The sequence below is a fragment of the Epinephelus moara genome, chromosome 2 (genome assembly GCF_006386435.1).
Source record: "Epinephelus moara isolate mb chromosome 2, YSFRI_EMoa_1.0, whole genome shotgun sequence".
Classification (NCBI taxonomy): domain Eukaryota; kingdom Metazoa; phylum Chordata; class Actinopteri; order Perciformes; family Serranidae; genus Epinephelus; species Epinephelus moara.
This window is the reverse complement of record NC_065507.1, coordinates 15,529,618-15,553,432: the sequence shown is the minus strand read 5'-3', so window position 1 is coordinate 15,553,432 and position 23,815 is coordinate 15,529,618. Positions and strand designations below refer to the sequence as shown.

The 23,815-nt window shown below is 40.8% G+C and overlaps 1 protein-coding gene across 4 annotated transcripts in view; it reads left to right on the top strand.

The window, feature by feature from the left end:
- Window positions 1–149: 149 nt before the first annotated feature.
- LOC126401870 (arf-GAP with Rho-GAP domain, ANK repeat and PH domain-containing protein 1-like) overlaps window positions 150–23,815 on the top strand; it is a 68,042-nt gene continuing 44,376 nt past the window's right edge. For 3 of the 4 annotated variants that reach the window (XM_050063415.1, XM_050063424.1, XM_050063408.1), the window contains exons 1-2: window positions 150–282; window positions 15,511–16,685. In XM_050063415.1, the coding sequence (XP_049919372.1) occupies window positions 15,580–16,685 (1,106 nt within the window). In that variant the 5' untranslated portion in view covers window positions 150–282; window positions 15,511–15,579. Of the gene's footprint in view, window positions 283–15,510; window positions 16,686–19,562; window positions 19,612–23,815 lie in introns of those variants that run through there. The other variant, XM_050063434.1, reaches the window with a different exon arrangement.

The following is a 23,815-nucleotide window of genomic DNA, read 5'->3' as shown; positions in this document are numbered from 1 at the left end:
ATCCATAGACACACCGGAAATAACCACTTCCTATACGTAAAAATAAAAGGCTGCATCATTAAACACCAATCTGGGTGTTTATTTTGAAATACAAAACCGGAAATGGATTGCTTCCTGCACTCATGCTTAACACTCGCTGTGTGTGAGTTCTGCTACTGCTTTAGTTTCGTGTGAAAAATGTTATCCGCTATTCGGCGTCGCCGCTGCGGCCACTAATTTCACCCGAAAAACAAAACGCCTATGTATTTAAGTGGGGTTGAACAGCTATAAAGACTTGGAAAGGTGAGTAAATGACAAGAATTTAAGCTTTTATCTTTTCCTTTTTTGTCTAAATACAAACTTTTCCACAACAGCTGATATAGACGCTAACTTAACAGCACTTAAACGCAACAAACATTGAAGTGGCTCAAACAGAAAATGTGTTGTCTGTGCTACACTGTGGTGGAAATAACTTTAACCAGTTTAGCTACAAGAAATTCCACATTTGTTTGTGAAAAGCTGAACTGCTGAGTCCAGTTCTGCTTCAGCTGCTTACACATTAATGATTAATTCCTACCCTTTAACTGGTTAATGGTAACTTGTTAGTTGCTTGGTTGTTTTTCAGGCTGCTCTTTTCTTTCTGTGGTCAAAGCGGAGGAAATGGGACAGCCTATGACGAGGTTGTTTATCCCCAGTGGAATTCATTATTTTTAAGCTGGGTGCATGCGTGCAGTTTTTACTAAATTTATATATAGATGGAGTCATCTGGTCCCAGCATGTGGGAATACAGCTTCCTATAAGCCTTTCTCGTCATGATTTGTGCATACGTTAGCAGGTGGACTTGTGACAGGTGGTCATCCAGGCTGAGCATTTTTAGACCAAGAGTGGGGATTTTTACACTTTATTTTCCAAGGTTGCCCCACAGCCTGCCACCACAAGAGATTACACAAACCCACTTTGCTGCTCAGGTTTTTTTAAGACCTTATTTCTGCTTTTTTCCCCCCTGCACACTGTGGGATTTTTTAAAAAGGTGATAAGATGTGATCAATAGTGAAACTGTTTGAATATGCTATCAGATAAGGTATTAAGTGGAACGTGTGATAGGTTTTCCTTTTCTGTGCTAATGTGCTGTGTGATAAGTACAGTCGCAGGGGAATGCTTTTTGCATGTGGGCTATAGGCCTTGGAATAGAGGACATTTTGCATGACTGACTTGCTCAGCAGACCCTTAAAAGTGGTGAATACAATAATTTGTGCACAGTTCTCACAGAGTCAGAGCTCCCGAACCATGAAAATGATGACTGCAGTGGTTAAACAGATGTTCTTCTGCTGTCTGACGATTGCTAAAATTTGCAGTAGTTAATGAATCTGCATTAGAGAAGTAGAGCAGGGCATAGGACTTGCTAGGACACTGCTCATACATTTACGGCAATGATCATATAACCTGTGTATCTTTTTAAAAAGCTTTTTAAAGCAACACAAAAAACGATCCACATACCGTGGCTATCAAACAGCATGGCCCTACTGACCCTGTTGTGCGCTGTAGTGGAAACTGTGAAACTGACAGGCTGCGACTGTCTAGTTTTGGCTTTTTGAATGCACATTGAGAGCCACGTAATGTAGTGGTACAGGATGTTGTTTATCAAAACTCAGATAAGTATCTCACTACCCCTCAACAATTTTTGTGTCTACCAAGGCACACTATGCTGAGTCGAGCCAGATTCACAACCTTGATGTACGCTCTGGATTATTTATCACTTATTGACATAAAGTTGCAGCTGCAGGTTTTGTCTGCGCCCGTCTCTGTCTTTCCTCATTCCTGCTTCGTCTACCACTTTTCTTTCTCTCTCTCCGTCCCTCTGTTCCCTCTGCCTATGTCTCATACACTCACATGAGATTACTCGCTTCTGAATCACTCCTTAATGAGGTGAGAGAAGGAGTATCCCACTGGTTCAGAGGGCACGTTGAGCAGTCTCACTGTGTCGTCAAACAGGCTAAATGAAGAACCCAGTTGTGCAAGACATGATAACTGGAGGCTGTGACTAAAATGACATTAAATTCATCCACAGGACTTACAGGACAGGGAAGAGAACACGTCATTTGGTGATGAGTTTCCTGTGAAATGAGATTAGCTTGACGTGGAGGAACTGGTTTAATTTTTTAAAAGTAAAGAAATAATTTGTTTCTTTAACCTTTTCCACTCAGTTGTGAGTGCATGTACCTTACTGTTGTGAGGCATACACACTTTTTGGTACATCTAGCTAAAACAAATGCATTGAGTCTAAAACAGTCCTGCTATAAATCTTTCATTCATGAAAGATGTCATTTCCAGTTTTTGTTGAAGGTTTGTGGAGCTGCTGAATAGAGAGACTAAAGTGTAGACTAAATATTCAAAGCACCTCTCTGTATTTCCCATGTAATTCAACAACATTTTGTTGGATTTAAGTGCACAATTTTTCAATCAAAGTGATGTCATGATGAGGTGATGTTTCCAAAGCTGTCCTTAGAGGAGTTTTTCACCGCTGTAACGATGGTCTTCTCATAAGACTGTGCTGTCTATGCAGGAGAAAGACACAAATTCATCAGGAATTGGTGCAACATGACCAGCGAAAACAGTCAGTAAGGGAATGGACAGAGGAGAGAAACACAAACCTATTCTGTTGTAAGTCTGTGGTATGCACCGCTTGTTCAGCATCAGCTGACATCCACCGCCACGGGAGGAAAACATCATGACCCGCAGAACTTCATACTCATACTTCAAACATTTTTTTGTGTCACAGGCTGATGGCTTCGGTCTCATTAAGGGACCCGTAGGTTCCATGTGGTCGGTAGTTTGAGGTGGGTTACCATGGGAAACCTCCCTGTGAAATGTTACACCCTGAAGAGTTCGAGGCAAATGTGCTCACACACTCACAGGCTTGTTCACTAGAGGACATTGTTCAGATGCATTTCTTTACTGGCAGGACTGAGTCACTATTCAGATCTAATTGAAAGTGGGCTGAAAGCAGCAGCGTGTCTGGTGGTGGGTTTGTGAGTCATGTCCCCTGTGTGTGTGTGTGTGTGTGTGTAAGCGTGTGTGCATGTTTCTCAGTAATCCTTACAGGGTCAACACCTTGATAGGAATCAGAGGGTCTGAGGAAACTTTCTCTATAGTGGTGACCCAGCTACCCCTACTAATCAAACAGTGAAGTATATTAAAAATTATCTAGCAGCAACGGAGCAAACAGCGACTCACTGTGTCTGACTTGTCCAGTGATGTTGCTGTTTAACTGTTAAGCATTGAATTTTGGACATAGATTCATCTGGTGGCTTCAAATTAATGTTAATTTGCTCTGCGTCTGCTGCATGTGTAACTAGCAGAGCCCAGCTGTCTGATACTGAATTTTTGAGACAGACAGATGCAGTTATCTGATTTCCATGTATCTTCCCAGCTTAGTCGCCAGAAGAAAATGTTGACATTGTTTGTTTCTGCAAACCACAAATAGGTTACATGTGTACATTTCATACATAACATAACATTGTTTCTAAAGTGACGTGGTTCTGATTACATTTAGAAGCTGACTTTGTCATTGGGAGGTGGAGGGGATGTTGCATAGCAATGACATTGAGGCATGATGGCGAAACAGCAGACCACTGATTGAGACAAACAAACAAACAAAAAAAAACAACAATGTGCAATTGTTGCACCAAAAGTGGGTTTTCAAGTGACGTGGTATCTCCGGTGGCAACTGTGGCACCAAAACTGTGTTTTTTTTAGAGGCAGATAGCCGCATTTACAGTCAAGATTGTGGCACCAAAAGTGGTATTTTAATCCGGAACGTGATCTTTCCTAAACATAGAAGAAGTGCCGAAACATAACCACATGTCAATCACAGCATTGTTGCAATGTTAATGTGAAGTTTTAATGTGGCCGCTAAATAGTACCGTTACATACTTGTAGTTTTCAGAAACTTACAATCAATGCTGATCAATGTTATCCTGGTGACTGGGTTTGTCAGTCAATATTAGTGTTTTTTTGTTGTTGTTGATGTTTTTTTAATGAATTGATGTCACGATCAAACATTTTTGACCTTGGTCCCTCAATTTTTTTTTTGCATGTTAGCTTTGAGACTGCAACAATTAGTCAACTAATGGATGACTAATCGACTATTAAAATAATCGATGACTATTTCAGTAGTCGACTAATCGGTTTGAGTCATTTTTCATAGTAAAGTACTGTAAAAGTACCCCGAACTACTCTTATTGCAGCTTCTTACGTTCAAATATTGGCAGCTTTACACACTCTCCCATGACAGTGAACTAAAACCATTAATGACATTAGATGACATAATTTTGGGGTTTGGGAGAGACAGAACATCATTTTCAACATTTTAACACATTTTTTCGATAAAATGAGTAGTCAACTAATCGAAGAAATAATCGACAGATTAGTCAACAATGAAAATAACCGTTAGTTACAGCCCTATTTGAGACATTAGAACTAAATAGGAAACGCACGAAGAGAGAGGAAGATGATAAGTAACAAAGAAAGCTGTCTGAATCAAACTGGGAATGTTGGGGTTATGATATGTGTTACGTGTTTAAACTACCCAGCCACCAAGATGTCCTAATTTTGATTTTTTTAATGCTTTTGGCTAAGATATATAATGAGTATGACTTTTTATAGTTAATAAATAAACTTGTTTGTGCTCTCTGGTGGATGCAATATGTAATGGAGATATTGTTTCTATATGTATCAAACAGGTTTGACAATGCTGTACTGACATTTCCTGTCAAGCACTGGCCTACAGATGTATCTGTGGTTAGTTAATATCAACCAATTGAGCAGCCCGGCTAACATGTCATTCTAGCTCTAATAAACAGGCACTTTTTTGCTAACAATGTAGCCAAAAGTTATGACCCAAAAATCTTTCATGCTCTACATGTTATGATAATATGTGTATGTATTTCCCCCCACATAATTTCACTACAGTGTTAATAGTATTAATAGACGCAGGTCAGTGTGGCAGTCGAAGCAGTGCTGAACCACAGTCAGAGTTTCATACAAGGTGAAAGACAAAAGCTTATCTCACCACAGAGCTCACATTGTGTTTTTGTGCATCTGTTGCACGTTAGGAAATGATGCTGTTCCCCTTACCTTTTCAGTTGTACATTGTCTAAATGTGTACTGAAAGAAGGATACTCCTGTGCCTTTGTAACACGTCATGATGTTGGTGCCAGTGTGTCAATCACAGAATATTGCTATATTGGGTGTTTGCACCCCTACCTGTGGTTCTGGGCTCCAGCTGTAGATGTGCTCTCTTGTTAACCTATGACACTTTTTATGTAAAGAAACTGATATAGGAATAAGCCAATGTTACAAACTAATTTGTGGGACTGTGACAGAGAAAGAGGACTTTCTTCGCTCTTCTTCTACAATGGTATTTTTTGTGGCGGTCACTCAGAACAGAGGTTTTGGATTTTCCACATTCCTGGTCTGTTGGGATTTATCCTACATCATTGTTGCAGATAACCTAAACACATCTCCTTTGACATTACCATTGTGAGAAATGGGTTAAAGGCAAATTCTCACTTGTTTTGGAGAATTTCCCAAGACCACACAGTAGAGGGGTGACAGCTGACCAATGTCCAAGGAGGTTACATATCATCACATTTGGTATCCTTTGCAAATAAAAATGTGTTAAGTGTTAGATAAAGTTATCCAGAATATCAGCATGAAGTATTTGACTTAATTCCATGTCGAAATTTCAGTCATTATCTCATAGAATTTACAAGGTGACAGTAGTGCAGTGTGTAATACTCTGAGTGTGTATGACCTGGGGAAAAACGTTGGTGTTATTGCGTTTCCATGGTTTGCGCAATTTAACCAAAGTCAGGCACACTGCGGTCGTTGTAATTTCCATTTACACCATAATGTATTTCTGCAATCGATGAAGTCATTACTTGTCTGTTGATCGAAATATTATGTTAACATTTATGACTAATATTCTTGATTTTGCTTACCCAACACCTCAAAATGAAATATGAAATGTTTAAACATTGTTATCTGTGCCAGTAGCAAATCACTCTGATCAAAATGTTTTATGTGTGGGGTTTTTGGTACATGCAGGCTACTTCTGTGCAATCATAGATACTAATGGTTGGTATGACAAGCTGTGCTATGGGAAGCAGCACTAATACACATTTTGTGCCTTGCATCTCGTGACATATTTTCATTTATCCATGGCTAGCATTAAACCTCCACAGCTGATACCTCTTAGAAGTTACATACCATTCAGCAGTGGCAAGTTAACTAGAGGCAGTCAGAGCGAAGGGGTTTTGCAAACACCGAAGACATTTGTCTTCTGTGGAAGCGAAGTTCATTCACTTTAGAAAAAAAAACTGCTTGTTTTTCTAAATTAACAAGATAATAATCTCATTACTTCAGAGCAGTGAGAATTTACAACATTATTATTATGTTAACCTTTCAAAGACAAAGTGTATTTAGGCTAATATTACATGCACCATACCCAGGCTGTGTTACTGTACCCACATCCTAGCTCAGTTCAGCCATGATTTGATTTAGTATGCAAAGACTCTGGCGGTGGAATCAGAATAAAGTGCACAGTTGTCACTCGTCATGGTCCGTAGCGTAGTAAAGAAAATGTGAAAGACATGAGCAATATTTTTTTTAGCCCTGTGACATAACTGCACGCTGCATGCTAGTGTATGTGTTGCATATGCAAAGAGAGAGGGAGACGAGGCAGGTCATGTGTGTTTGGTGTCATTGATGTGCAAAGTTTGTTAGATATCCTTTTTTTCATTTTGTCACACTGGCTTAGAAAACTGAAAGGCTGCGTATTGGGAAGAATCTGTTGACATGATAACGTATCACAGTGTAGGGTTAGGATAAATATATTGCAATACTGTAAACGTGGTGATGATTTTTTTTTTTTAACTGTGAACTCTCGTTTCACATTATTTTACATCATTTAAAAGTTTACTTTTTAATGCAATCAGAACAGTGTGATCTGTATTTGTAATTCTTGAAGTTCCTTTAACATCCAACATCATAGCACTAGTTTTGCAATCTGAGCACATTTGCCTGTATCACTAAAACATAAAATAAAAGGGTTTTCATGAACCTCCTTTGGATAAACAGATGAAGGAAATAAAAAATTAAAAATTGAGAATCGATTCAGTGCCATAAACTCAAATGTCGATGTTTTCTTCAACACCTAAAAAAAATCACTGAATGTATATTCAGTCCAAAATAGACATACTTCACTTGAGAGGTTACTGGCATTAAGCAGAGTTGAACCTGACGTCAGCCGGCACTGATCAGCACCAACTGAGAAAATGGAACATCCTGGCTATCTGTTTGTGTGTAAAATTGAAAGGGGATATGAGGCCTGAAACACAATATCTGAGGCCCCTGGCCCCCTCCAGCATTGCATCCACAATGTTATTAGGTGAGCACTTGTTTTAGAGAGTGTGACCAGACTCAGCCAGTGGGCCCCAACCGCGCATTTCCCTCCTTCTTGTTAGTGTTTGTGTGTGTGTGTGTGTGTGTGTGTGTGTACTTGCCCAGGCAACAAAATGCCCCATTGTGAAGGCAGCACAGAGACCCTGTTATTGGCAGCTTTCTGAGTGGGAGGGAGGGAGCGCAGAGAAGGATGGAGAGAGTGGAGAGATGAACAGAAAGGGAGAGTTTGGAGAGGAGAAATGAATTGAAAGCAAAATGCGCGTCGGAAAACTGCAGAAAATGAAATAAAAGCCGAGGGAAGGGAGTCAGCAGTTGATGAACAGACACACTGACTATGCAGGATTTATGAAGCACCTACAGTTTTCTGTAATTTTATGAGTTCAGGGGAAAATTCTTGTTTGTTTCAGCAGTTTAAGTAACACGCTGATATTTTTGAAACCATGCCATCTTACCAACAGATTAAAAGATCTGTATCATTTTTTCTCTCTGCATTTCCAGGTTGTGTTTAGCCCAGCTATTATTCCTTGCATTTTATCCTGAACTTTAACCTAAACTCTAAACCCAGGAACAGGCAGAGATGAACAAGAAATATATTAACTCCACTGCTAAAGATTGTATCTCTGCCCACCTGTGTAACCCTAGATTTCAAAGACTGTTCTGCTCCTTGTGCCTCTGTGGAAAGTGATGCTGACTGTGAACACTCTGAAGTGGAGTCAATAAGACGTAGGACTACCCACAACTCATTCTGTGGTGTTCATCACCCACATTTAGGGCTCGGTACCAATAATCCATACCTTTCAAGGTAGTGACTAGCAGTGTGCCATATCGTTTTCATGATACTACCTGTATAATTTTTAATATCGTATGAAAATTCATATCGTGATATGTGCAATATTTCGATTTGTTGACATTATGGCGTCATACCACTACCATGGCAACAGCAAGCATGGCTGAAAGCAAAATTTTTACTGACTCCGCAGAGGTTCCAAAAATAGGAGCTGCTTCAGTAATGTGAAATAAACTATGGCGTCCTAAATGTTTTATGAACAGCCGCGGACTTCTCCGACTCTTTTAGCGAGTTACCGCTCAGAGGGAACTCATTCAGCGGCTCCTCTGGCAGCAGCACAGCACCTCTCCCTCTCCTCTCTCTGTCCTCAAGTGATTTTTTTCATAAATCTTTGGTAACACGAACCTACCTGACACTCTCGGCTCGGCGAAAAACTACATAAATGTGAATGTGCGATAGTTCTGGTATCATATCAGCCTGTCACAGGTTACACCGTGATGAAAGAAAAATGGCAGAGCATAAAGGTCCAGGTGGAAAAAAACAACTCAGTCATTTAGGATTTTGCTGAAAGAGAGGGAAATCGCCTGTTGATATATATATATGGATCCCAGGGTACATTTTTTGTATGTGTAATTTGTGGTAGATTTTATTTTGTTGAATTATTAATATTGTATACAGAATCTGAATCTCACTCTGAGTTACTGTTGTTGTTTACAAACATTTTTGTTTAGTTTTTACTAGTTTTAATATTTGAAGGAAGCTGTAAAACTAGATCACTTATTTTGTTGCAATTATATGTTCTTGAATTAATATTCATTTTTTTACTAATTTGTCATATCGTCAAGAACAAATCGCTAAAATACCCTGAAGTGTCGTGATTTTATTTTAAGGCCACATCGCCCACTCCTAGTAGTGACCATAATAACCCAGTACCAAACGTCTCCAGTTCAAGTGCATCCCCAGTGATACCTGCATTCAATCCTTTTTGTATCGGGGATATGATCTTGGACCATCCCAACTCCCCACTGGATCAGCAAACTTTCTGTTGCTGTAGTTACACAGGTTAGATGCAACGCTGGGAGCCACTCTTCTCCCAACAAATTTAACCCCAACATTGAAACTATTCCATCAAAAACCATTAGCTCTGTGATGCTAACAGTTAGCCCTGTCACTGTGTGAGTGCAGCCAGGCAGACTCACAACTGTCCTCGGTAGAGAGCTCACACTCCTGCAACAGCAGCTACAACCCATACAGTCTGGACGGAGTTTGCAGTTCAGCGTGCAGAGATACAAACAAAATTTTTAAAGGTATGGCCATACTACACACCACTTCTTTCACATTACGTGTATCAAATGAAGTACTGCTGATATCAGTATCACCTTAAGGTTACTGGTATTGTCATTTTTTTTAAACATTACCCAGTCCAACCCACAATGGGCTTCCTCAGGTGAAAATGTCCCATTAATCTGCCTGAACGTGTCTGAAATTGGTTTTGTACCCACCAGTTAAACCCATTTGGTTTAGCATGCTGGCTTCTCAACAGTATTGGTTGTTTGGTTTGAAAAAACGAAACAAATGGATGTCAAAATCAAGCCTGTTGCAACAAAATCTCAACGTTCCCTGTTTTTATCACTTTAGAAATATTGCACAAGTAAGATCTACATTAAATTTTAGTGATAGGGAAATTATGTGACACGATTTATCTTATCGTGCCTTTATTATTGCAGAAGCTTCTTCACTTAATCAGTCTTAATCAAAAAACTATTTAGCAGCTACAGACTGTGCAGTTCTCAGCTGCCCGGCTTTGAGCAAGAGCCAAGATGCGGAACTGTTTGTGTGTGTGTTATTCGAGTTTTCTCACTCTCAGTATCAGCGTTTAACACTTGAGCCTCTCTTGATGTCCTCTCTTAAAGCCTCCACCCACACACATACATACAGCCAACACACGAGGCTGATTAAGGGCTTCTCTGGACCAAAATGCTGAGGTGAAAACTGTGTCTGGCCAAAGATGCTGCTTGTTTGTGTGTGTGTGTGTGTGTGTTCGTGTGTGTGTGTGTTCAACTGTAATTTTTTTAACTGTGTGTGTGCATTTAGTTTATGAGTAACTCTCCGATGACGGGTGAAGACCAATCAGACTGTAATTCATCGTGTTGAGTTCCTCAATTCAGAAATGGGAACTGCGTAAGATCAGAGATCAAGATTCACCCTGTCCCTGTACTCTGTGGTCTCTGCCCTGTTAGAGGAAATATTTCACAGGAAATGAAATGCGCTCATTTCAACATACTCACACACTGGCGAAGAGCATGTTCCGGACTGGATAGTGTGTGTTAGTGTGTGCTCGCTCAACCTCCTCCGTCTTTTACATCCATTTACGTAGGTCTGCTATTTTTAATTTTTACTGTTTTGCGTGATCTATTTCCAGTCAGGCAGCTAATATGTCCGTGTACTACAGATTTATTCACAGTATATATGGATGTGAAGTGGAGCAATATACGATCAGCTTCTGTTTTTTTATACATTTAATCTTTTGGATTTTAAGTTACATCATTAAAGTTGTAAATTATAGTGTGCTAATGAAAAGTTGCATTCATAGTATCATTGACTGTTTGAAGATTTATCAGCTTGTTTATTTCAGATCAGAATTTTTAAACTTCTATACAAAACAATCATACTCAATACCTCAGTACCACGACAAAAGGAAAAGTCACAAAAATTGATCATTTATTTATTTTGAAGACCTGCACACAGTGCTGGTACAGAATAAGATACTGAACACCTGCTTCCAGTAACACAGTGGGTTCGTTACTGCAGAGAATGGCATAACAGCCGCAGACTGAAGACCAGTTGATTTTCTTCCCCGTTGTTTCATCTGTGCAACCTCAGTTTAAAAATTTGATTGATCTTTTCTTTTTATAGCTTTGCTACTTTCAAGACTATCGAATGTGATCAACAGAAATTGTGTCATTTTAAACACATCGACCTTCATTAGGCTCTACCTTCAACCTGGGCTCCAGAGCTTTGGTAGAAATCAACAGAGAATATACAGTACAAACATCTCTCAAAAGGGACTCAGCCAGACCGTTTGTTTTACATTTTTTTATTTATTTTTTTTAAGGTTTTTTTTTTTTGGCTTTATTATAGGACAGCTCGACAGGAAACATGACAGGAAAGGGAGAAAGGGTGAGAAGAGGAATCACATGCAGCAAAGGGCCGTCAAACCTGGGCCGCTGCAAGGACTCAGCCTTCATGGGGTGCACACTCCCTGGTGAGCTAGAAATGTACAGCATGGTGGCGCAACATGTGCCTTTCGGTTAATTAAACTCTCCTTGCCGTTAGGAGACTACTGCTGTGCAAGCTCCACGCAGGGACAGTTTGTGAGAGCCAGCCTGCATACACTCAGTGACAGAGCTATCTGTCAGCATCACACTGCAAACGCTGGTTAGCGTCGGGTTTAATGACAGAATTGAGCTGTTGTGGTGTGAGATTGTTGGGACTGGGCAACGGCTCAGTATGGGATGTTAACTGCTGCAGCTTGTGCTAACTGGGCAGACATTGAGCTGAATGTTTGCCAGGAAGAGAGCTGCTCAGGAGATGGTCCCTCAGCACTGAGTCTAACTTGTGTAATGGCAGCAACATAAAGTTTGTTGATCTGTTGGGAAGTAGGGGCGGTCTGGATCAGACCCCGAATTCTAGAATCCAATTCTGTGTGAACCACTGAACGCTCATAATAATAATAGGCTCTAAATCCGAAACAACGCCTTTCAAAGTGCTTTCGAAACAGAAGCGCAGAAGAGCAGAAACAGTGTAAGGTTACTATGTGCAGCAAATTTAAGATTTGAAAACAAACAGGCAAACAAACAAAAAATCAAAAATCCAAATCCAATTCAAATCCCAAAAGTGAAAACCTAATACCTACCCAACAAACCAGTACCTGTATGGTTGAATTTCTAGGTCCTTATAGTTCTCCAGTAGGGTGATTGGGCATATTAGTGTTATTCAGCTGGCTGAAAAAAAAATTGTTGTGTGCATTTAATCGTTGACTTAGGTACATATCAGGTGCTTCAGTACAACTGATATTCAGTGTAGAGGATAGGTGTAAGAGATATTACTCTGTGTGTTTGTGTTAAGGAAAGACTGTTTGTGGCTCTGTCTGGGAAACCAGCAGTTTCCCCTGTGGTTAGAAGTATGAGGCAGAGAGATAAAACGTTGTGAATGCTGTACGTGTTTGATTAATGACTTTGACAGTAACAAAATAGCTTTTGGAGGTATGATCCAAAGCTCAGAATCCATTTTTACTGATGTTTTTGTCATTGCTTGGTTTAAGCATCACAACAGTCCTTGCGGAGATATTTCTTACAGTCAGGCAAGTTTGCATCATGTGAATGCAGGGAGCTGGCGCTGCCTGCTGTTTGCTAATCAAGGCCTGGCATTGTGAGTCATCTGCATGCGAAAACTTCAAAAAGAAATCCTCATACTTTGACTGCTGAGCACTGTCATGGTGTACATTATTCATATCCTAAAACGCACTGCATTAGAAAACTAAAACCTGGAGAGGATGGAACGTTAAGAGAGTGCTAATGGAAAGGCACAGAGATGCCTTGTGGGAAGCTGATCTTAAATCCACTTATGCAGCATTCAAGTGTGTGTTCGAGAGATGTAGAAAGAATTGAGAGAGTCTGTGTGAACGTGCTGTGTGTGCCAATACTTCTTGTGTCAATTACACTTCCTCCCATAGTGGTCTGTTGTGTGATAGTGCTACAGTACGGACTGTGTGTCGGCTGCTCTAAAGGAAAAGTATAAATAAAGATTTGGGTTTTTATGCTCATAGAACCCTGAGATATGTTTGCCTTGTATGTGTAAAATAGTAGTTAATACTGATGTAACAGCAGTTTACCTCTACGTCATCAAAATGACTAAACTGCTTGGGGATCTTATTGTCGAGACTTTAGAACAACTTCCTCTTTTACAGAGGTGGTTGTCACCACTCAACAGTTTATCAGACACAACTTTGACACTGCTGTTAACAGTCAACAAGTATGGCCAACTCTTATGTATATGATTATCATCTTGATTATTAATCATCATTTGTCTTTCAGGAAGCAAAATTATTTTTGCAATTTTGCTCCACAGTACATTTCCCAATGCAGGATTTCTTAAAATAGTGTTGTACGTAGGAAGTAGGCTATTTTTCAATCTTCTTGTCTATAATCAGACTAATGTGACACATACTGATCCATTTTTTAGGAACTAAAACTAAGTTGTCAGTTTGAATCGGGGGGAAAAATATCCTTGTTTAGAGCTGATACATGATTTTCTATTATTGTTCCTCTTAAAAACTATAAAATGATTATACCAGTTCTTTCTTACAAAGGGTTCACCCTCTACTGGGCACTATGGCTAAGGTTTTCATATATAGTTCTCTTTAAATGAACTGAACTCAGTCCTCTTAAAGTGCACCAAAAAGTGGACCAACAGAAAAGGGACTCAGTTCTCTTTCCGGGCAACTTCAGCTCTGATGGGGCCTCAGTCCTCTTTCTGTTCACACTTTAGCCTATATATAATATATATTGACATAGTTCTGTTTTTGCTTTGACATGGCACTGCAGTGCGGTTACCAAGCCCCTCGCTTTCAGATGAACTTAAAATTGCGGGAAACCCTTTGCGTTTCTGTGCTGTAGACTTTTACTGTTTGATATATTCTACATTCTTTTTTTTTCTTCTTTTTTTTTGGAAGATATTTTTTGGGCATTTTTAGCCTTTATTTGACAGGACAGACAAGTGTGAGGGGGGGGGGAGAGAGAGAGGGAGTGACATGCAGCAAAGGGCCACAGTCGAACCCGGGCCGCTGTGGCAACAGCCTTGTACATGGGGCGCCTGCTCTACCACTAAGCCACCAATGCCCCGATATATACTACATTCTACATCTGGAGATGTGCAGTATCTTCTGTGGACCAAACTACTCCTCGTCCTGCATCCTTGCAAGCACAGGCCGACGTAATCCTGGTGCAACAGCATGTGATCTAGAGGGCTAAATACAATGGCAAAGAGCAAAGTGAACCTGGAGTGCTTCGGTTCACAGTGCACAGGTTATATGAACCACACCGTGGACTTGAAGAAAACTGAACTCAGAGCACCCCCCCAAGGTGGTCTGAGTTTGTTTTGCTTCAAAGGGGTTTGAGTTCTCTTGGAGTATTTACATATGCCCAAAAAATGCTGAGTCACCGCTCTGAGTATATTTAGAGGGCTGAAAAGTGTGAAAACACCCTCCTCCTCCAATTAAAGACACGCATTCGCCCATTGAAATTTGCATAAATGCAGTTGGCCAGACAGAACATGCCTACCCAAATATGTACTGAGCCCACACTATAGAAATAAACTGTATGAGGGCATCAGCATCCTTTCTCTCTTCAGTGAAAAGTGATTTGCGGAATGACCATGCATATTGCCCTTTTTGACCCCTGCAAGATTAGACCATGGCTCCACCCAATTCAGTTGCATAATAGGGTACAAGATTGGATTTGTTGCCCATATCTGATATGTTGATATCTAGCAACTTATTTGGCTGATAACCAATACCACTATCCATATATCCACTTTTTTTCACCAGCTAAATTTAGTGATCTTCAAGTCTCTTCTGTTGTGGAATCATTATCATATTATGCATGCATACTCTTGTGATGGCCCACCAGAGATACGAAATACAATGCTTTTCAATGTATGTAATATTCATTTATTGTGCACAATATAAAAAAAAGCATGTTAGTTGATTCTGATCATTTTAATTTTAAGGCCAATATCCAACGATACCAGTGATGTGCCAGTATTATCGTGCATCCCAAGTGCATAATACCTGCGTTGGCTGGAGACTCCGACTTTTTGGCTGCGGCGGTCTAGGTCAGTGGTTCCCAATTGGTGGGACGCAGTCCAAAAGTGGGTCAAGGAGAGGAGTCTGTTTGAGATACCCAAAGAAAGCCAAACAAAGGTTTACGATATTGTAACCTTGGTCCTATTAGCATAGGTGGAGTCCTCTTCCTATCGGCCCTGTCGCTTCTAAGCTGCTCGCTGAAGAGGGTGTAGTATGCTTAAGCTGCCATACAGCTCTTTAATATACTGTCTGCTTCGCAGGTAGGAGCACACAGGAAGAGTGTATTACCAGTAGAGGCCAGTAGAGGCCTCTGCCAGTGCTTAAAAAGCTAGTGAGAGTGTCAACACCTTTGTTACCTCCTTGAATGAATGCAGTGCTTTATGTTATGTCTCATAATGTTTCTTCTCTTCCACAGGTTGTCTAAGCCATGATCTGAGGTGTTGAAGTCCGCATTTTCTCTGTGGATGTAGACCTGCCCTCCCACATGCTGCACTCACACACGTCAATCATGTCTCAGTCTGAATCCTGTTTGACTGTGTTCGACTGGTTATGTGTGCTTCGTTTGGAGCAATATTCTGAAGCATTTCGGAACGCCGGGCTGGCAACGTTTCGACAATGTCGCAACCTCACGCCAGATCAGCTGGAGCGGATGGGCATCACCCTGCCGGGCCACCAGAGACGCATCCTGGCCAGCCTGAACAAAACACATGGTAACAGTGACGGACAATCTCACACACACTCTCACCTTGCACAATCTGAGAGAGATCAGAGATTGGAGGAAACAGGACATGCCAAAGTGTTGCAGAGAGAGAGACCTGTGCCGATCCCAGTGGAAGAAAAACCTGTGCTTAAGGAACGAGAGAAAAGCGATGGAGAGACAGTGAGACCTACACCAAGGGAAAGAGAGAAACCAGTCCCCAGGGAGAGACAAGTGCCTAAGATAAAAGAGGAAAGTGGAGAGGGAGGAGAGAAGAAGCCAGTTCCTGGACAAAGGCATACAGCACCTCGAGGAGGAAAAGAGGAAGAGGGGGATGGAGGAATAGATGGAGAGAGGGAGAGGCCTGTGCCTAAAGAAAGGACTAAGTTTCGCTGTAGTGCTCCAGTGGATTCTGACCCAAGCCCCCTTGGCTCTTCACCTCCTGACACCTCTTTACCCCCTGTCCCTCCAAGAAGCACCCCCAACTGCCCTCCACAGCGCTTCACCTCTCCCCTGAGCCCCTCACCTCCTGCTCGAACCCCTGTCTCCCCCAGATTGGACAGACATGTGGTTAAAGCCCCAGCTGTACAGAGCAGGTCTGTGCCCCAGAGTCCCACCTCCACCACCACCACCACTCCTACATACACGCCCACACATGCACCTCCTCACCCTCCCAAATTCCCCTCGGCCCAAACTTGGCCTCAGACATTAGCCATTCCGCCACCTGCCCAACACCTGGGTAAGGATGGAGGGAAAGGAACCTCACCTGTGTCCCCCACTGCTTCCTACAGCGATGACATAAATGCTCCACCTCTTCCTCCAAAAGGGGGTGTAGTGAAAGGCCCTCCACCAATCCCACAGCGGATCTCTTCACAGTCTCCCAGAACTCTCAGGTAAGACTGTTCTTTTTAATGAGTGTTTGCAGTTTGCTATCTGGCTGTCTTTTAAAAATACTTGTGTTTAAGAAAAAGGTTAAAGTTTAAGGGTTTATTACAGATACAAGCTTTAGACCTTGTGACATGTATGTGAAAAGAGTGAAGCAAAGGGGTGTGATTGATCCCTATTTTACCATGTTTTTGTGCCTAAGTGACCAACAGGAACAAAACATTTTGAAATTGGTCCAGTACTGAACAGGAGCACTGAAGCCAACAGCTGGAAAACAGACTGCACCGTTAATGTACATCCACAAAAAGTGTTTTTGCCACTGACAAGGCTCAGATTATTATTATTATTATTATTATTATAAGTATCTGACAACATTAATGAAAGGATTTATTTAACCAGAAACTGCCCCATAATTGTTTTTTGCCAAACTCACCAGACTCCATTCCAATAATAATACATTTTCGGTTACATAGAGCCAGCATATTTTCAAATCTAACTGGATGAACTAAGGGTTTATTTCAACTAAACCAGAGCTGGTGATTTTTGGAACAGTGGAAGGATGAGCCTAGATTGTTTTTGTGAGTTTTATTTTGTTTCTATCGACGTTGAATGAAGTGTGTGTTGTGATGATAAAATTACTGTTTATGTAAATGGTGTCTGGTGCGTTTGGCGCAGGGGCGATTGCTCTGAGACAACAAGGGAAGCTAAACTTCCCCTAAAATTTCATAGAAGGAATGGTCAAATATGCACTATTGAATTTACATTAAAATAAGAATTTACATTGCATTAAACGTGCGCTAGGATGCGTTTAACATCATGACTATGATGTTCAAATGTCAGCTGGTTATCACCAGTTTTCAAACGTGACCTCCCTGTCATACATTCTCATGTCAGCACGGTGGACGCGGAGCCTCCAAGCATTCCTATGAGACAGCGCTGAGCAGGTTTTTTTCATGCAGCAAAGCGAGACGGTCATTGGATAAATGCGACTAAATCGTCACTTCCAGGGATGGAGCGGAAGGTGGGAGAGGACGCTCGGTGTATGCATGATGATTGAAGGAATTGTGTAAAAGGCTGAATCCCTTTGTGATTGACAGCGCTTTTAAAATACACACCGGCATCGGCGAGTGGAGTCTTCTGACAGAGTGCTGTCCGGAGTTCCTTATTTCCATAAGCCAAATAGCTCTTTTTCACTGTTAAACCCATCTAAAAATCTTTGAGGTGTGTTTTGCTGCAGTTCTATGGCGTGAGTGTGGTTGAAAAACAGCTTCAATTAAATGTTCCTTTTATAAGTTACTGCCTCGCAACAATATTACAAATTTTATGATGTAAACTTAAAGTGAGCTTCCCCTGTTTGAAAGACCAGCAGCCGCCACTGGTTTGGCGATAGCAGTTAAACAAAAAGGATGTCACTCTTTAACAAAAAAAGTCTGTCTCTGCAGTGATTCTTTCCATAATGTTCTCAGACATTTACAATAACAATATGAGCCTGTCAGTGACAAAAATAAGCACTTGATTTGGTGATTGATGGTGCTCAAATGCCTGTTAACATTACCTTGCAGTCTGTTTAGTGGTTGCTGGCTGCAGTGGTCTCGCTCAACACTGGACTGGTTTAAATTGTTGTCTGCATTAGGCACTTAGACACAAAAACATGGGAAAATAGTTTGAAAAACATTGAAAGTACCCTTTAACTTTGAATGAAAGACTATTTAAAAGGTGCTATTTTGAAGGCAGAATGACAAAGAATAATGTAAAAGAATGTCAGTGGTGTGACTGTGTGTTCAGAGATACATTTAATTGAGAAATGGTCAATAGTCTGGCCTCTGTACATGTTTTAGTTCATGGAGGATTGTGCTGCCATCTATTGGACGATATGGAAAACTGCACCTCTTGTCAACTTCAGTAGCAGTTTAGACCTTTAGACACCAAATATGTTGTTGGTGACTTTTAAACACTTCCTGAAATTAAACTTAGACACTTCCTGAAACTGAAAGGCCGAAGCGCATTGACTGACTGAGTGGACATAACGCTCAGTGGCTTGTTGAATACAGAAGTAAAGGAACAAGACCTGTTGAGAGTCTATGAGTGAATTGAGCCTGTCTGTGAGGCTGTAGTCTATTGTGTGTATTTTATACCACATATGTGTGTGTTTGTCTTTTGTGTCGAAAACTCTGTGGTCCTTTTGTCTTGATTATTGTGTTATATGTTGCACTGGTAGTGTTGTTTCGCTTGTTTTCATTTTTGCATAGTCGCTTTTGTACATTGATGTGTCTGCAGAACTGTGTATCTGTAAAAAGCCCTTAGTGTTTTTAAGAGTCTGCACATTTTCCCTTTGACAGCAGACTTTTATCCTTCAGCTAGTTTCACTGATGATACTGTAGCGGTCCTCTATCGTATGTTTATGTACTTCCTGGCGATAGCATACGAGATTAGGAGCAGTTTCTTTTTTTGTGTGTATGTTGTCACCAGTAGGGGAAAAGAAACCTAAGCCTTGCCTTATGCTTTGGAGTATTTCCATTATGAGCGCCATATGCATGTTCTCTGTTTGTGTTGTAAAGGGAAACTGAACTGCAGAGAGAGGGGAGGAAGTTACAATGGAGAACAACACAGAGTGGTTAAAAACTCTCCTTATTAGCCTCTTGTCAGTGACCCAGGGAGAAAGAGAGAGTGAGAAATAAAAACAGATAGACGACAAAAGTGATTTATTACCAGGAACTGCTTTGTTTTGTAGGCTCTACTAGCACATTCACACGCTCTCTTGTCACTCTCTTGTTGCTCTCTTGTTTCCTTGTCAGTATGCTTCGTTGCCTCCTCCCATCTTCTTTTTAACTGGTCATTTCCTCCTCCTTTTTTTCTCCCTCTCCTCCGATGTGTGTGTGTTAAAGATTGTTGTACCGTCATGGAAGAGGACCCCTTTTGGTCATGTCTGAACAGGTAACACTGATACTAATCATATCTCTACTTGTCTTTTCTCAGTCGGTGCTTGTTACCAGCATGTGCTCTCACCTTCTAATCCCCCTCCTCACTCTGCTCTGTGTGAGTGGCTCAAACAAGGAAGCCTGTCGTGAATGCTGTGTTTATGTTTTCTGCTGTGTTACACATATTTCAACAGTCAGTGGAAATGTCCTGTTTACTCGTGTTTGTTTTAACTTGGTCAGATTAAGGTAGTTTCATGCTGTAATGATCCTGTATGAGACCAGATATCCTGCCCTGTCCTGGGGCTCTACAAGTTAAGGGAACTGATACTGGCAGTGCTGTATCACCTGTGTGTCTGTGAAGAATACAAAACCAGTACGATGGGATTTTGCAAAGGCAGTCGTGGCGTGTTTCGCTGTCATGGAAATCAGGTGTTTCCTAGGGCAAAAACTTTGTTGTTAGCTTTGCTTTTAGCTCTCCCTATTAGCATTAACAAACAGCTGATTAATGTACATTAACTGTGTCACAGCGTAGAATAGCTCAGATTTTGTTTGTAGTTAAGATAAAAGAAAAATGGGAGCCTCTCAACTGTGAACACTGTAACAGATTTCCAGTAGCTGTTGTCATCTGGTGTAGTGATAAAGTGTAGAAATTAATTCTCATGCACACAGTGAGGGAGGAGGACGGAGCGGTCATTGTTTCTTCAGCCTACCGTCATCAATTAGCTGAAGCAGAGGGCAGGTTAAATATAGCATGCAGCTAGCGGCCCCTCTCTCAGCACTCTTCCTCTGAGAAAAAGGAGGAACTGTGTCAACAGGTCAGTTTCCCGTCATTGTGTATCATTTTAGTGTTTATTATGAAACAGAGCTAATGAAAGGAAGATATATTTAGGGCCTTAAGTTTAATTGAGAAGAGTTTGCTACTCTTTAAAAATGAGTTGCTTCAACCAAAGTGCATGAAAAAGTGTTGAAATTTGTCCAGAGGGGTCTGTTGACCGCCTCCTAATGATTAAGACGGTGTATGTTTTTTGAATGTATGTTTTTTACATCAGTGCAGACATAGCCGTAAAACCATACTACCACGTTGAAATGGCACTTTAAATAAAACACAACAGAGAGGTTTATTTCTGTGTTAGACACTTTAAGTTAACCACTTTGGAATTTTTTGACTTGAGGCTACGATCAAACAGCCAACACAGTTTACTGTAACAATTAGAACAGGTTGTCTCTAAAGTACTGTACACTGAGCTGAGGTATTGTTGCACGACTGTTCGAGCTTCTCTGACACACTCTGTTGTCCTATCAGGCAAACCTTTCGTATTTTAACCCAAAAGAAACCAGTAACTTCTTAACTTAGGCGTAATTTGTAAACTTCTGAACTGAAGATTTGTTTGGAAACAAAGTGGCATGCTCGCCCTCGCATACGTCCTTCCAAGTGTGAAATCTGATCACTGTGACTGTTACAAGAAGGAAATTCACAAAAGAGGCCGGAATAAAGAGGAACTTTCACAATACTGGATGGATAGAAGGCGGGCCTGTGTGCTCACTCTTGACTTTCCCGTCAGCATGGACGTAGTGTATATAGATATGCTGCAATTTAGGTGTCTCTATAACAATATGAGACAGGTAAAGAAGACAATAAGTTAAAAAACAAGCAGCAAATGTGCTCTATTGTCCAGTTATAACATTCTTTATAGACAGATACTGTATCTTTTTTATTTGTTAACATAATAGTGATGTATGACTTTGTATGAAAGATATCGCATGCGCCATTAATAATAGAACAGAACACAAAAATGTAAGAGATATATTAATAACCAAATAAGCATGTAGACCTAAGGCTCTGTGCTTATGTGAACCGTCTTCACATTCAAAACCACATTAGAGAGGTTGCGCTTTTTTTCAGTTTGCTCATCTGTCCATGCAGACCGAAGCAAACCTTAGCTGCAGTAATGTTTGATGAATCAATGAAAAATTTCTCTCTAACATAAGGCCCATTGGCCCTCTGTGTATGTGCTGCATTGGGATTATTTTTTTATTTATTATAATTATACGGTGTAGTTGTAGTTGATGTAGTTGACCCAAATGGAGGAGTTAAGATATCACGAGGTGTTGTTCACAAGTGAGGGTGGGATGGTCAGCACAGAATTTTATCCAATTTGACTTAGAGACACCCTGGGATCTCACAGGAAGAGCAAGAGTGAGCAGCCAGGGCAGGAGTTGGCAACCTTTACTATCAAAGAACCTTTTTGGACAAGAAAAAAACAAATGTCTAGAGCCACAGAATATATCTGAGTGTTATAATGAAGGTAACACAGTCTATTTAGTCTAAATCAGCCTGTTACACATCTCTGCAGTGGGCTATTAATGATTATTTGAATCTTAAACTTTGCGGTGATGGCACTGAAAGCAAACTAATCTGTCCACACACTGCAAAGTTCTCTCTTCACCTCCGAGACTTTTCCTTTTTTGAATTTGGAATCAATAAGTAGCTTGATGTTCGTCAAAACATAGAGGAAAAGGCACTATGGTGTAGTTGTGTGACACGTTTAAGTTGACTAAATGTTAAAACATTTCTTTTATTCGGTGTGAAGGCAACGGATTTTTACAACTTGAGAATCTAAGGGCCAATCCCAATTCTCTTCCCTCAACCTTACTCCTTGGTTTCAAGTGCACTCGCCAGATTCCCCTCAACGTTGAAGGGGTAGTGTTGAGGGGTAGGGAATATTACCTACGAATGCTGACACCACTTCATGCAAATTAGCGTAACAGATGTGTTCACCTACGTCACACTTATCGTCGACGTAGGCAGAGAACTGTAGATATTCATGTCGGCTACATCGTGAATTAGCAATTTTCAAGCATTCATATTCTCACTCAATGCTTACAGTTAACAATGCATATGCAGAAACAACACATTCCGACATTTTTGCATGCTTATTTGCGAAAATAGCACTTAAATTGTGCGATGGCTTCCTCATGGAGGCTGCCATCTTCCTGGAAAACTCACCTGGCTGGACAGTTTCGCAATGCATCCTGGGAAATTCAATCTTCCCTTCAGCTGAGATGGGTTCGTTAGTGTGCATCGCACAACCCTTCAAATTAAGTGGGCTGAAAAGCACCTCCCTAAAGTTTGGGACACCCTAGCCCTTCGTGGGAACATGCAAAAACAAGGGCTAGGGCCAGTTCTGAGAGGAAGTGTGAGTATTGGGACGGACTCTAAGAATCACTTGAGGCCTACAACAACAATGAATAAAAATTAAAATGTTAGAAAAATAGCTAATTAATTTCCATATGATTGTTTGTCAAAGCCACGGGGAGCCACTGTAGAGGGGCTAAAGAGACACATGTGGCTCTAAAAGCCGCAGGTTACCAACTGGTGAGAGGTATGTGTTAGCCTGCCACCTCCAAAACCCAACTGTAAAGAAGCGTCAGTAAATGAATGAATGGATAGATGAGTGTGTATTTTAAGTGACACCATCGTACATCTGGACGCATCTTCATCTTCCATGTGTATCATGAAGTTTGGTATTACAATATTTTACAGCTAAAAAATAGTAAAGTTACATCACATCAGGATTTTCTTGGGTTTAATCAAACCTAACAAACCCTCAGCTGTGTTCTGCAGCTGTGTTGGACTCTGCAAAAGCCAGATTTAAAGCCCTGAGCCATGAATTATGAATTATATTGAACTTACATTTGTGTACATACATTACAGATAGGAAAAACCGTGACTTTCATCAGTTTCTATCAATTTCAGTTTAAATGGTGCTGAAATTTTTGAACTGTCAACTGTATTTTGCATCTTTGTCAGAGTCTGCCAGTGAGCTAACAAAAGATACACCAAAAACACCATGAACAAACCTATGTTGGACATCCTCAGGCTGTCATAAGGTAGAATTCATTCATTCAATTTTAGTGTGCAGCATTTTTGGTTCATTTTTGAGCCGACCCACCAGTGACATTTGTGGCTATTAAAATAAAACTGCTAATGAAGACAGGAGAGCTGTGCTGTGTTCACTGTGCCCTCTGAAAATACTGATTGTCATGGTACTGATGCTAATAGAAAATGTTGGCGTTGTGTACAGCAACCATTAGAATGTTTCACCATGTTATTCAGTATGGCACAGCTGGTTTACCGGCACATCTCTCATGTGCACATGTGTTTGTGTGTGTGTTTACACTGGAGTCAAAGGTATGCTGTGTTTATGTGGAGCTAGGAA